We start from the raw sequence: 14381 nt of genomic DNA, 5'->3' as shown, positions 1-14381 counted from the left end.
AGAAGGGTGCCTGGGTGGCTCAGTCAGTTAGGCATCTCCCTTTGGCTCAGGTCATGATCCCAGGGTCCTGGGATCGAGCCCGCATCGGGCTCCCTGCTCAGCAGGGAGACTGCTTCTCCTGCTCCCTCTGCCTGCCACTCCCCCTGCTTGTGCTTTCTCTTTCTCTGTCAGATAAATAAAATCTTTGGCAAAAAAAAAAAAGAGAAAGAGAAAGAAAGAAAGAAAAGATGACAGAGCTATGAATGGCTTAAACTCTCCATTAACAGGCAAACTCAGATTGGGTTAAAAAAACAACAATCTAGGGGCACCTTGGGGGTTCAGTCAGTTAAGGGTCTGACTTGGTTTCGGCTCAGGTCATGATCAGAGGGTCCTGAGATCAAGCCCCACATCGGGTTTCACACTCAGCACAAAGTCTGCTTGTCCCTCTCCCTCTGCTACCCCCCCCACTCTCTCTCTCTGGAATAAAATCTTTACAAAACAAACAAAAACAACAATCTAGCTTTATAATATTTAAGAGATATATCTGCCTAAAGCATTAAAGAGAAGGTCAGAGAAGACTGACAACCAAGGCATGGAAAACAAATGATAGAAGTATAGAGAAATTAAGATAAATTTGTCATTGTAATGGACAATCTCAAGACCTTCTCTCATTAAGTCAAGCAAACCAAACACTCAGTAAGGTCAAGATTTGAACAACGTAACCACAGAGCTTTATCTACTCAATGCAAAATTCTCAATCCAACAATTTCCTTTCAAAATGCACATGGAAGATGTGCAAAATTAATGTCTTAAGTCTTAACAATTTTCAAAAAATATGTATTACACAAATCACACTGACACAATGCAATCAAGTCAAGAGTACATAATAAAAGACTAAAAGACAAATCCTCTGTATACTATAAATTACAAACATTTCCAAATAACTCATGGGTCAAAGATGAAGATCATAATAGGAATTAAAGATACTTAGATTGATAATGAAAACATTATATATCAAAATTTGTGATACACAACAGAAATGGCACCTCAAGAGAAATTTACAGCTTAAATGTTTACATTTGAAAAGACAAGCGGAGATAAATTAATAATTAAAAATACAGGTGGATATATTAAAAATAAGAGCAGAAACCAAAGAAATAGAAAACCAAGACATCAAAGGAGAATCGATAAAGCCAGAATTATTGTTAAGTCTTTGAACACATTAACAAAATAAACTTCTGGTGACAGACTAATCCAAGACAAAAAGAGAAATAACATGAATACTGTGAGGTGGTTAGGCTAGTAAAAATACAGAGACCAGAGAAATGAAAAAACACTAACTCATGCCAATATATGTATGCATATTTAGATTTTAGTCACAAAGCTGTAAAACAGTGAGTAAGCACAGTAATTAATCGCTGTTTGCAGAATGTCACTTTGCACTTGTGAATAAACCAATTCAGAAAGAGTAAGTCCTCATCAGATGTACTTGATTCCATTTCAAATTTCTGACCTCTTACTTTAAAACAAAACACAGAGAGAACCACACAAAACAAACAGTAGCTTAATGAATTTTATGAGGCAAAACATCCTTACAGTCAACATTCAGGTCCAGAAAATAAAACTGTGCCAACCACCCCAGAAACCTTTCCATATTTGCTCCATCTCGATCAGTCCTCTCCTAAAGTAACCATTTATGCCTTATAGTAACCTAAAATTTCTTTATGGCACACAAGTGTGTATCTCTAGACACTACAGTTTAACCTTGCACCTTGTTATTTTGTCTTTTAATCTAGAATTCTCAGGCTGTTTGACCTATATGGAGTCCCAGAGACTGTTCTTTGCCTGTTGCATATTCATGATGTGACAACCAACATATTCCTCGGGCCTCTGTACTTCCTGCAAGTTGACGGCTGGATCAGAGCCCTGATAACCCAGGTTCAAATTCTCTGGCAAGATTAAGGTAGTTTTGTTTTTTTTGGTGCAAAAATGGTGACTTTATTAAAGCATGGGGACAGGACCTATGGGCAGAAAGAGCTGCTGCCAAGACTAAGGTAGTTTTATTCTTTCATCTGGAGGCATGAAATGACTGTTTCGCTTTTTTTAGTAGCCATTAATCATCAGTGCCTAGATTAATTCACTGAGTTGAGGGGGGGGGGAACCCAACAAGCTATAATCCTATCATTCTGTTTTTACTTATTAGCTGGAATAATTTTTAAAAATGCTTTTTCTAGGGGTGCCTGGCTGGCTCAGTCTGAAGAATGCAACTCTTGATCTCAGGGTCATGAGTTCAAGCTCTACGTTGGGCATAGAGTTTACTTAAAAAAAAAGGGGGGGGGCGCCTGGGTGGCTCAGGCGTTAAGTGTCTGCCTTCGGCTCAGATCATGATCCCAGGGTCCTGGGATTGAGCCCCGGAGCCTGCTTCTCCCTCTCCCACCCCTCTGCTTGTGTTCCTTCTCTCGCTGTGTCTCCTTGTCAAATAAATAAATAAAATCTTAAAAAAAAAAAAAAAGCGCTTTCCTCATCAGCTATATTCAACTCTGGATATAGTACAAAAGCAGCAAGAGACAATATATACATGAATGAATACAATAAAACTACATTTACAAAAGCAGATGTTAACTCCTATACTATTTGGTTACACAGGGATACCATTCTTTAACAGAAAGCATAAATGCTCAATAATTTTATTTATCCAGTTTTCAAGACAATGAATTAGTATCTATTATACCTCTAGAAGGTGACCAATTAAAGATTCACTTTTAAAAAATACGAAATCATGGGGGTGCCTGGGTGGCTCAGTCGGTTAAGCATCTGCCTTCAGCTCAAGTCATGATCCCAGGTCCTGGGATCGAGTCCCACATCGGACTCCCTGCTCAGCGGGGAGTCTGCTTCTCCCTCTAGCCCTCCCTGCTGCTCATGCTCTAATAAATAAAATCTTTTAAAAAATATATGAAATCTTGGATTTAAACCTGTTTGATGGGCTTCAATACACTGCAATTCTCACCCTCACTGAAGCTCAAATGCTTTCCAGTTGCTCTTTACAAACTGGCCCACTTATGCTTTCTAGTTAGTACCTACTGGCTGTTTTGGAATTTTCCTGTTCTCAGGTCCATCATTTATTGGATTTGCACATAATGCTGACATGGCAAAATGCACAATACAAGGATTTTTTTTTTAAAGAGAGAATGAAGAGACAAACAGAATGGAATCATTAAGGCCTCATGAAACAAATAAATTTGAAATGAACCTGAAACAGTTTCAAGAACAGTTAAGGAGGAATGAAAAAATGCATGCCAGCATTAGAAAAGTATAAGTCAGAAATAACATGACGAGCATTCAGTTTTGGTGGGGTTTTCTAATTTAGCTCTCAATAGAAAAGAAAAAGATGGAAACTAGGACCTTTCTTGATAGGAAGAGGTCAGAGAGCAGTGGAAAATGACTGGGCAGGCCCAGAGACCAGACAGCCAAAACTGCCTAAAGGCCAAGCTAATGGCATCAATCCCAGACAATGCATGAGGTGGAAACATTATAATGCTCTCAAGAAGTCACATGATCAGAGCACACTTTAGACAGGCAAAGTGTACTAGAGATGGAGTTAGTGGGGGTTGAGAGAAAGGAGGCAGAAAGATCAGCTCGAGGCTAACTGCAGTTTGCCAGCAACAAAAGAATAAAGTAAGGCCACTGGGACAACTGGCCAGGTCAAAGAAAGGATGCTAAGAAGGGAGATTTAAAGATGCAATTCCCAGTTCAAGAGAACAGGGGTAGGATTAACAAAAAGAAGAAAAAATTCAAGTATCTATGTATCTCTAAGTAGAAACTTTCTTAGGACCAGCAAAATACTGGTAATTATTAAGGCCAGGTAACTGGGTTCATGGGAATTCATTGCACTATTCTTCCCACTTTTAAGAACATTAAAAATTTCTATAATAAAAAGACTTTTAAAGATTCTGAAATGTGTAGGCTTAGACTTTCCTCATGGTGCCTTCTCATCCTATTTTTGGGCCTAATGACCAGTTTTCTCATAGAACTAACATTTCATAAATACCCACTGGGAAATGTTTAAAGCCTCATGAAAAAGTGTAAGAGTGGAGAATGACGTATTATTTAAATTATTACCTTGGCTTTTTTCTATATTATCTCCCTTTGTTTCCTCTTCTTTAATGGGGGTACTTATTCTGGGGGTCCTGCTTTGCCCCTGGACCATTTCTGCCAGCAATTCTTCTTGAGAAGTTCGAGTTCTGGGAGCAACTGGAAGTGTCTGTTTCTGTGAGACTTTTTAAAAGGAAAAAAGATGGGAAATGCAGATGCAGTAATACATCAAAACTGAGCAGTGAATATGTCCTCTTAAACATAAATGCCTCCTTGAGTTTAGAACATATGAAAAATTTGAAACAGTTCACAGATAACACCTTTTTTCTTAGATACCTGCTTCATCTATACATTTTAAAGCACATGCCATAAATACACTGCCATATATAGGTATTCATTTTTAATCAAATGTAGTTTTTTTTTTAAGATTTTATTTATTTATTTGACAGAGAGAGAGCACAAGTAGGCAGAGCAGCAGGCAGAGGGAGAGGGAGAAGCAGGCTCCCCACTGAGCAGAGAGCCCGACATGGGGCTCGATCCCAGGACCCTGGGATCATGACCTGAGCTGAAGGCAGATGCTTAACGACTGAGCCACCCAGGCGCCCTAACCAAATGTAGTTTAAACTTTGCTTCATGATCATGTAACAACTTTAAATTATAATTTACATAATACAGGTTGAGAATGAACTTCAATGCTAGTTCTCAAAAATACTTGGGGAATCTCCCACTATTATAAAAACAGGGGGGCACCTGGGTGGCTGAGTTGGTTAAGCATCTGACTCAATTTTGGCTCAGGTCATGATGCCAGGGTCCTGGGATCGAGCCCTGCACAGGGCTCCTTGCTCAGCGGGGAGCCTGCTTCTCCCTCTCCCCACTACCCCTGCTCATGCTCTCTCTCTCTCAAATAAATAGTATCTTAAAAAAAAAAAAAAACAACAAACAAACTATTCAATTGTGGAAAGGCAAAGAAATGAAATGTAAATAGATTAGGTCTAGTTTTGGCCTTTGCCTGATAATCCTTATATATGCCAAAACCTGTTTATGTTCAAGGTTAAGTTAGAAAGGAGAAGCAAGAGGACAGATACCTATGAGGTTCAAAAGCTGATAACATAATTTACTTCCACTTTAGGAAGGGGGTCACAAAAAGAGATACAAAAGAATGAGAAAGCAGAAAAATGCTAAAAGAACAGTCATCAAATCCATAGCAAAGATAAAATAAAAATTTTTAGAGTGGGCAATCATCAGTTTTTATTAACCGAAAAGTTTTACACACTGGCTTCAGCACATGGGGCAGAGTACAGAATTATAGCAATATGGCATCCATGATTTAGTTTGATTTCAGAACAAGCTTTCTGTAAGGTCAGATTATACATGACTTATTTCTTTTGTTTTAAAAACATGCAATACCCTTATATTCTCTCATAAAATAATTTAGTACTTCCACTAGAACTGGGGAAGGGACATCACAAGTGAGTCAATTCTCTGTCTTATATTCCTTAATGGGTTCTACTGAAAGCAAAGAAGCCAATCTGCTCATGCACTAGCCAAATTTTTCTAACTCTGACCTCTTAATATCCAACTCTGCTCCCTTTTACAGATCATAAATTCCTATCAAATGCTGACTCCAATGCCATGAATATGAAAGTCCCACCTTTATCAAAACTCCCTACAAAAATTTTAATATATATTTCACACACACTAGAAAGAGGGAATAAAAGGCATTACACAGTTGCTCAAAGAACTAAATTACGCTGACAGCTAGAAGTTTCTCAAAGTGATCTCCTTTTAAAACCATTCTCTGAACCTCTTCTTGGTCCTGACATCTGGCAAGTGTCTTTACTATACCACAACTTGGGAAGCAATCAATTCTAGCTTCCTCAAGAGTTAAAGAAAACTCACTTAATGTAAACATAATACATTCAAATTACCTGTAGAATAGTTAGTTGTTTTTGTTACAGATTCTTGAGCTTCAGATATAGCCTTCAAAATTAGATTCTTGTTAGCTTGTTTAGAAGGTGGAAGTGAAGGTCTAAAAAAAGTTAAAAGTATTTTGATTAAATTTTAGATTTGAGTTCTTTACATGCTAGCTATCCATTAGGCCTTTGCTACAGCCTTCTCTTAGGTTTTGTACAGACTAGTTGTAGTTTTCAGGAAATGTCAACTAGATTGGAACCTTTTAACTTTTTAAATAATGAGTCTGGATCACCCCCTCCCCCCACCATATTCCAGTTTTTAGTATTCTCTGCAATCTTCTCCAATTTTAACAACTTCTCTTTCATTAATCTGTTTCTCAAAAACCAATAGAAAAGTCTTACATGCTATTAAAATTTTATTTTCAGGATATCCTCCTTCAAGAAACCCAGAAGATTCCATCAGGCAATTAATTAATTTACAGACAATGGTCAAGGTACCTCCGTTCAGGCTTTGCTGGCACTGACACACTGCTGGAGATGCTTCCTGTACGAGACCCACAGTCATCATCTTCCTCCTCCTCTTCTCCATCATGATTGAATTTTTTTACTTTAACAACTGAACTTACCACAGGCAACTTTCTCTTCCGAAAGTTTTCTTCCTGCAATCAGATAAATTTACGCTTACCTAGTCTCAGAGAAAAAATAAAGTTCTACAACACTATTTTTTTTCCCCAAGAAAAAGCCAATCATATTAAGAATTCACAAGCTATTTCCTGGTTTCTTATAAAAATAAATATTATCCTAATAGCCAATTGTTAGCTAAAACAAAAACTAGTGCTTTACATTCATTTATAAACAGCAGAATATAGCACCGGTGAGGAAACTCATAAAATGGAATTACTTAGTTGTTTCCTAGTAACTGCCATGGAAAATCTAAAACTGACCTAAAATTCCACCAAAATTATAAGGTAAGGTTATAGTTATCTCAAATGATGGCATCCCAGGAAGGTAAACAAGATGTAAAATATCTGTAGAAGCCAGTTGTGGAGAGGAAAATCTGGTGTAGTATGTTGAGTAGCATAGAAATCAGTTTAAAGTAAACCTGCAATATGTGTTTAGTTATTTCAGATATAGTCAGTTTTAAGAAATGCCAATTTTCAGCCTAAGAAGCCAGAATTTAAAAGCATATGCAGGGGCGCCCGGCTGGATCAGTTAGTAGAGCATGTGACTCTTGATCTCAGGGCTGTACGTTCAAGCCCCATGATGGGCATGCAGCCTACTTAAAAAAATAAAAGAATTTTAGAAATTAAAAAAATAATAATAATAAATAAATAAATATATATATACAAACCTCAATACTCATTTTTTCTGAGTTGTTTCTGAAAAAAGGACTGTAAGTCTCTTCTAAGCTGTTAAGCATTTCCGGTTCACACAAACGTCCTGTTTCATATACCCGGCTGTTCTGTATATCAGGTTGCTTGGCAGCATGAATACTGTTTGGCTGCTGCTGAAATTGCAACCTGTTTAAATGAGCACCACTATCTGCATTTCGACTTGCAGGTGGTCGATAAATTTCAATAGAAGGGCGAGAAGAACCATATGCAAGTGTCACTGTAGGTTTTTTCTGAGATAAAGGATTCTCCTGCACAAAATTGAGGTCTTCATCAATGAGATCATCTGGTTCTGGCTTAATATCAATCACATCTTCAGAGGGTGCTGGCTCCCTCAGAGGCTTCACAGTTGACATTAATCGGGTTGCAGCTCCATCATCATAAGTCTGTCTATTTTTAAAAACAACATACACACAAAATTTTAACCAACTAAGAGCAGTATCTTCAAATCTTCAAAGAATACTTAAATTTTAATGAAAAACTTTAGATACTCCCTTCACGTATTCCATTAAAAACTACTTTAAAATTACTTTCTTTTTTAAAACTTTGATTTACTATATTTGAGGTAAAAGATAATCATACATAGGTCTTATCATTATCTTGTTAAAAAAAAATTGCTCACAACCTCCTCAGTATTTCCAAAAATTTCTGAAAACAAAAATTTAAAGATCTAAAAACTAATGTCAAGGTCACAAACACATACCCATCTACCCACAGCAGGTCTACACAGGACTCTTACCTGACAGTAGTGGTTTTTTGCTCCTGTGAACTAGTAGAAACCCTGGAATCTCTTTTTTCAGGTCTAGTGCTAGCAACCGCAAGAGGTGGCACTGCAGCTTCATGCCTTCTCTCATCTCCCCGACTGAAACAGCTCTTGTTTGAAGACACATTATTATCAAAGATGTTAGTATCAGAAGACTTAAGACTGGAAGGGTCTGGAAAAAGAAACACATGGTCCTTTTAAGCTGTTTTTATTAACTCTGAACCTTTCCCTTCTTCATCACCAATTTAAAAGCAATGTGTTCTTCCACAACATTTTTAATGGCTGACTGTTAACTCCATACGTAGTTAATATAATAATTAATTCAATTTACTATTACTGAACTTTCAAATAATTTTCCATTATAAAATATTAAAACATCCTCGAGATGCCTGGGTAGCTCAGTCAGTTGAGCAACCGACTAGTGATTTCGGCTCAGGTCGTGATCTCATGGGCGGTGGGACTGAGCCCCATGTCAGGCTCTGTGCTTAGCACAGAGTCTGCTTGAGATCCTCTCTCTCCGTCTGTACTCCCTCCACATTCTTGTGCATGCGCTCTTTCTCTCTTTTTCAAATAAATAATCTTTAAAACTAAATAAATAAAATATTAAAACATCCTTGAAGCTAAAAACACTGCACACATTTACAATTATCTCCTTAGGATAAATTGCATAGTCTCCTTTCCCTTGTTTAAATTATCTTTATGTTAAATTCATTACTCTTGAATTCATAATTCATGAGCTTACTAAGAAAGTTCCAAGAAACTATTATTTTCAAATTTATGGAATTTTTTTTACCAAAGCAGTATAAATGGCTTTAGAAAGAAAACGTTAGGGGCGGGGCGCCTGGGTGGCTCAGTTGGTTAAGCAACTGCTTTCGGCTCAGGTCATGATCCTGGGAGTCCCTGGATCGAGTCCCGCATCAGGCTCCCTGCTCGGCGAGGAGCCTGCTTCTCCCTCTAACCCTCCCCCCTCTCATGTACTCTCTCTCTCTCTCTCTCATTCTCGCCCTCTCAAATAAATAATCTTTAAAAAAAAAAAAAAAAGAAAGAAAAGAAAACGTTAGGGGCACCCGGGTGCCTCAGTCGGTTAAGTGTCTGCTTTCGACTCAGGTCATGATCCCAGGGTCCTGGGATCGAGCCCCACATCGGGCTCCCTGCTCAGCGGGAAGTCTGTTTCTCCCTCTGCCCCTCTCCCTGCTCGTGATCTCTCTCTCTTGCAAATAAATACAATCTTAAAAGAAAATGCTATAGTAAATTCCAAACGTTTGAATGAATCTTACCAGTTGTAACAGAGCGAAGTTTATCTAACACACCATGAAGCCTAAAAGAAAAAAAACAAAAATATTAAAGCTTCCTTCAATCAAGATTTCAACTATCACTTGAAATTTGATGACATTATAGAATCTACCTTCAGATATAAATACTGATAAATGGCAATTAGTGGACAAAAAGTATCAAAGTTAAAGAAATGCCATTTTAAAAAGGCTTATATGAATACTGTAGAAGCCAATCAAAAATCATTATTTTTTCATCATTACTTTCAACATCTATCTTCTGTACAAATAAGGGCAAAGATATTATCTGACCACAGTCTTGATCTACAAAGAATGTAATTTTGTTTTATAAGGACTAAAGACTCCGTGTAGCATATGGTAAAAGATAAAATATCAGAAATATGTAATATAGCTTATTACTACAAAGCAGAGTTTAAGTTTATCTATTTATATGGTTTCTGGAACAACTTAATTCTGAGAGGTGAAAAAACCTGAAAAATAGTATCAAAACATATCACTTCATTACTAATGCTGTAAACAAGCACAGGTTACAACCTTGCTTATAATATAGCCTATTTTAGTAGTTATGTGCAAAGCAAATTTGCCTTACAATCCCTTCCAAGAGCCGTACCTCCTGAAAATACCAGAAATATCTCATTATAATGTTTCACCCAGAACCCAGTCACATGCTACTGTCCCCTTGGACACAATTATTGCAGGGCTCCAAACAATCATAATAGTCCATTTGAGACTGATGTCAATGAACACTTAACCAGGGAAATAAAGTGCCCAAACAGAGATACCGTAACTTGCATCAGTACATATTAAGGAATTTATGACAAGATGAGAAAATTGAATTAATTTGATTTTAAATTCAAATTCATTTAGTCCTTTATGTAAGAAATGTGTCCCAGGCATTCCATCAAGTTATCTAAGAAAGGATCTCTAGGTCAATCTTCCATAGTATATTAGTGGGACTCAAACCCAAAAAGTGATACAAAGGTTGAACCAAAAGTCAAGTCATAAAACATGTATATGAAACAAAACAAATACCTGGGGTGCAGAAGAGTTTAAAAAAAAAAAAAAAAAAGGTAATCATGATAACTTCCCCAGTCAAAAGTACCACAGTCTCTCTCTCTCTCTCTCTTTTTTGGGAAATTCTGGGGACTAAGTGTAATGAGTGGGTTAGGATACCCACTCTGCAGTAGTTGGCTGTACCAAAAAATTTGAGGATCAACCACTGCACTGAATGTCATATAAAACTGTATAATCTAACATAGAGAATTCTGTGTGGAATTTCAAGAAAACTTCACAAGACTTGCAAAGCATACAGTAGCCCACAGGGGCAAAAACACCTTCAAGATAAACTTTAGTTTAAAGGCAAGAAATTAACCAGTTTCATATCCCTCTTTAATGCCTCCTATTACCTCTCCCAGTCTCTTGCCATTCAAAGTAAGCAGGCCACTCTGCTCACTCAACTTTTGCTCCATTATCAACCTGTGTTGTAATTGGTGGTTCCCAGAGTGAGGGCGCTTATAGGAGTACTTCCTGATCTATTCTCAGTCACATCATTACCCTCCCGCCACCCTCACTCTACCTCAAACCTGCCTTCTTAAACTGAATCTTATGCCTTTAGTCACTATTCTAAACTAAAGACAATATTTGGTTTGAAAAAGAACACTGAAAATTATAACATGAATTTATATTTGAACATAAAATGGTCTTTTTAAAATTCCAAACTTCAGAAAGTTCCAAACTTTTAAAAATGATTTGAAATTTTGTCCAAAAACTTTGCCTCCTAAAGGTTAACTCATTAGAGAAAGCAATTTAGGAAGTCAACCCAGCCCCTAAAGTACATGTAAACTGGTTTTGGTTGGGGGAAAGGAATAAGATGCAAACATTTACAAAAAAACATAACAACTGCAGTTAAGATACACTAAGGACTTGTTATGGGCCAGGCACAGCTACAAGTACATTACACATATTATTTCATTTAATCCTTACAATAGGCCTATAAAGGGGATTTATTAATCCCATTTTACAAATGGAAAAACCAAGGCAAGAGGCAGATCCAGGATTCAACCTCAGGAGTCTGGCTCCAGAAGCTGTGCTCTCATGGCTCACTACCTCCCTCTCCACAGTGAATCTGACTCTCCTGTCAAGAACCTCTTTTCAGACAGAATACCTACTCTGACTTGTGCCAAACTTTGGTCTAAGGGGTAAAAATTCAGAAACATACCATACGGTGAATCGAATTGTGTTGTTCCCTAGAAACAGGGACAGGTCCTCTGTCATTTGGTCCTGACTTTTCTTGTTGGCCACCATCACCATAATGTAATCAGGAAGTTCTTCATCTAGTTAAAAGGAAAAGTATATAAAAACTTTATGTTTTCCTCAATATTGTCTTCTACTTAAAAGTCAATGTACTTGAAAATATAGATATAGCTCTAAAAATTAATATCTCAGCTCTACTAGAATTATGTTGGACAAGAAAGTATAGTTTTTCCCCTCTTCATTACATAGGTATTTCAATTACTAGAAGGATGGGAATTAGGAATATCTAACAAATACTTATAAAACTAGATATTGTGAATTACAGTATCAAACTTGAGAGTGTATTCATTGTCTTTTTATCTTTTTAATAATGCTCATCAATTTCAGAGAAGCTTCCAGAAAGCATATGGACATTCCTCAAGAATAGTAATTGAGTTTTGTCTAGTTTTGTGTTTATCTATGTTTCAAAATGATATTCATTTCTCAAGAGAACATCTTTATCCTCAGTAAAGGCAGATTTCTATTATCTCAGGGTAACCAATTTGCACCAACAGCAAATAAACTAAAACCACCCAAAAACTATCATTTAAAAAATGTATTTAAATAATTTCAACTTCATATGCTCCTAACACAATGATTATGAAGGTGAGGTCTAGGACCAAAAACACCACCACCACAGTAAAAAGGTAAGGAAGCAAAGGCATTTATCAAGAACTCTAATCCCCACCAAAAAAATTCCTTCAGATTTAATACCTTAAAGATTCGTATTTCTAAGTAGGCAGAAAGGTTCATTTCAGAAGTACTATCAGACAAAAAAAAGAAGTACTATAAGACATTTGTTTCAAGGAGAATTATCAAAAATCCAGTTCAAGAAAAGCACAAATATACTTAGCCCAATCTACAAATGGAGAGAGAGAAATCTAAATTTTTTACTGCTCTATTGGTATGAATATACAATTCATTCATTTTATGTCACTGGATATTTAGATCTCTTGCAATTTTACTAACAAAAAAAAAATGTTGCAAAAAATTTTAGTCTAGGTGGCAACCCTGCCTCTGGAGAGTTAGTGTCACCATACAGTGTTATTACAAAACTGATTATACTCCCTGTGCTGAACTTTTCATCTATGACTTATTTTATAACTAGGTATTTATACCTCTTAATTCCCTTTATCTAGTTCACCCATCCCTCACCTACCTCCCCTCTGGCAACCACCAATTTGTTCTGTGTATCTAAGAGTCAGGGTTGGTTTTAGTTTTTTTATTTTTTACTTAAGTTATCTCTACACCCAACGTGGGGCTTGAACTCACGACCCTGAGATCAAGAGTCACATGCTCTACTGACTCAACCAGCCAGGTGCCCATTTTGTTTTTTAGATTCCACATATAAGAAAATCATATGGTTTTGTCCTTCTGTGTGACTTATTTCACTTAGTGTAATACCCTCTAGGTTCATCCATGTTGTTGTAAATGGCAAGTTCCCATTGTTTTTAATGGCTGAATAATATTCCATTATAAACATATACACACGTATATATATCTCTTATCTTCTTTATACAGTCATCTATCAATGGACACTTGGGCTGCTTCCATTTCTTGGCTATTGTAAATAACGCTACAATATAACATAGAGAAGCATGTTATCTTTTCGAATCAGTGGTTTTGTTTACTTTGGGTAAATACCCAATAGTGGAATTACTGCATATAATACTTGTATTTTTAATTTTTTTTGAAGATTTTATTTATTTACTTGACAGAGAGACAGAATACAAGCAAGGGGAGCGCCAGGGAGAGGGAGAAGCAGGTTCCTGCTGAGGAGAGAGCCTGACGTGGGGCTCAATCCCAGGACCCTGGGATCATAACCTGAGCTGAAGGCAGATGCTGAACCGACTGAACTACCCAGGCACCCCTATTTTTAATTTTTTTGAGGAACTTCCATATTGTTTTCCATAGTGGCTGCACCAATTTGCATTCCCACCAACGGAATGAGGGTCCCTTTTTCTCTACATTCTTGCCAAGTTCTTGTCTCTTTGATTCCAGCCATTATGACAGGTGTAAAGTGATATATGTGGTTTTGATTTGCATTTCCCTGATGACTAGTGATGTTAGTATCTTTTCATGTGTCCGTTGGCCATCCGTATGTCTTCTTTGGAAAAATGTCTGTTCAGGTCCTCTGTCCATTTTTTAAATGGATTTTTTTCTGGGGGGGGGGGTTGTTAAGTTGTGTAAGTTTTTTATATATTTCGGATATGAACCCCTTATCAGATGTCTCATTCGCAGATATCTTCTCCCATTCAGTAGGCTGCCTTTTTGTTCTCTTGAAGAAATCTGAATATTTAATGAAATCATGCAATATGATGTGAGGGAATATAAGTGGGAACAAGAAGACAGTCATTTATTTTCTTTGCACAGTATCAAAAGGTTTCCACTGTTTCTGGCAATTACAGCAAATAAGCCTGGTAGCCTATTTATGCAAAGTGCACCTACCTCCTATGGACTACCATTGGTAACCCAGGAAAGGTCAACAAAAGATACAAAAGTAGGGACCCGAAAGGGTATGTGCACCCCGATGTTTATAGCAGCAACGTCCACAATAGCCAAACTGTGGAAAGAGCCAAGATGTCCATCAACAGATGAATGGATAAAGAAAATGTGGTATATATATACAATGGAATATTATGCAGCCATCAAAAGGAAT

The 14381-nt window shown here is 37.1% G+C and overlaps 1 protein-coding gene across 7 annotated transcripts in view; it reads right to left on the bottom strand.

The window, feature by feature from the left end:
- ZC3H14 (zinc finger CCCH-type containing 14) overlaps window positions 1–14381 on the bottom strand; it is a 49037-nt gene that overhangs the window by 27873 nt on the left and 6783 nt on the right. For 6 of the 7 annotated variants that reach the window (XM_032405744.1, XM_032405745.1, XM_032405746.1 and 3 more), the window contains exons 3-9: window positions 11649–11763; window positions 9416–9456; window positions 8115–8310; window positions 7336–7765; window positions 6483–6643; window positions 6000–6100; window positions 4099–4254 (exon numbers count right to left, since the gene is read on the bottom strand). In XM_032405744.1, the coding sequence (XP_032261635.1) occupies window positions 4099–4254; window positions 6000–6100; window positions 6483–6643; window positions 7336–7765; window positions 8115–8310; window positions 9416–9456; window positions 11649–11763 (1200 nt within the window). Of the gene's footprint in view, window positions 1–4098; window positions 4255–5999; window positions 6101–6482; window positions 6644–7335; window positions 7766–8114; window positions 8311–9415; window positions 9457–11648; window positions 11764–12436; window positions 12791–14381 lie in introns of those variants that run through there. The other variant, XM_032405748.1, reaches the window with a different exon arrangement.

This window comes from Phoca vitulina, unplaced genomic scaffold (assembly GCF_004348235.1).
Source record: "Phoca vitulina isolate PV1807 unplaced genomic scaffold, GSC_HSeal_1.0 scaffold7, whole genome shotgun sequence".
NCBI lineage: Eukaryota > Metazoa > Chordata > Mammalia > Carnivora > Phocidae > Phoca > Phoca vitulina.
This window is presented reverse-complemented; position numbering and strand designations above follow the sequence as displayed.